We start from the raw sequence: 509 nt of genomic DNA, 5'->3' as shown, positions 1-509 counted from the left end.
GGGGGGTTGGACTGGATGATCTCCTGAGGTCCCTTCCAACCCCCACCATTCTGAGAAACCTTGTCTCCCTTCTCCCACACCCCATCATACAGCATCTAGACAGGGACATGAACACAGTGGGGCAAAAATCCCTGAAAAGACTCATCACCAGCTCAAAATCTTACACTGCAGCAGAAAATCTCCTGACCAGGGGGAGTTTGCAAGGACCTGAATGAAATGCAAGCAGCAATGAGAAAGGTCACCTACTTTCTCCTTGGCTGACATGGAGGGGGTGCTGCAGGACATCTCGCCCACCAGCAGTTTCCTCTCTTGCGCAGGAGGCTTCATGGAAGTGTCGCAGGATGAGGAAGTGTCTCTGGGTGCAGAAGTCACGACCGAGTTAGTTGTTTCCATCCGAGCATCTGTCAGGGAGAAAACAAAACACATGGAGTTAATCAGGAGACCGAGAAGGTGCAGTTTGCTCTTCCCCAAGGACGAGCAGAATCCCAGAACTGCCCAGATTGGAAAAG

General features: G+C 51.7%; 1 protein-coding gene across 1 annotated transcript in view; it reads right to left on the bottom strand.

Moving 5' to 3' along the window:
- LOC104531296 (uncharacterized) overlaps nt 1-401 on the bottom strand; it is a gene marked incomplete at its 5' end in the record, with an annotated part of 1,713 nt that extends 1,312 nt beyond the window's left edge. Inside the window, one exon of the mRNA XM_010176150.1 lies at nt 247-401. Coding sequence (XP_010174452.1) covers nt 247-401 — 155 coding nt within the window. The remainder of the gene's footprint in view (nt 1-246) is intronic.
- Nucleotides 402-509: the final 108 nt, after the last annotated feature.

Source organism: Antrostomus carolinensis, unplaced genomic scaffold (genome assembly GCF_000700745.2).
Source record: "Antrostomus carolinensis isolate BGI_N321 unplaced genomic scaffold, ASM70074v2 scaffold43080, whole genome shotgun sequence".
NCBI lineage: Eukaryota > Metazoa > Chordata > Aves > Caprimulgiformes > Caprimulgidae > Antrostomus > Antrostomus carolinensis.
This window is presented reverse-complemented; position numbering and strand designations above follow the sequence as displayed.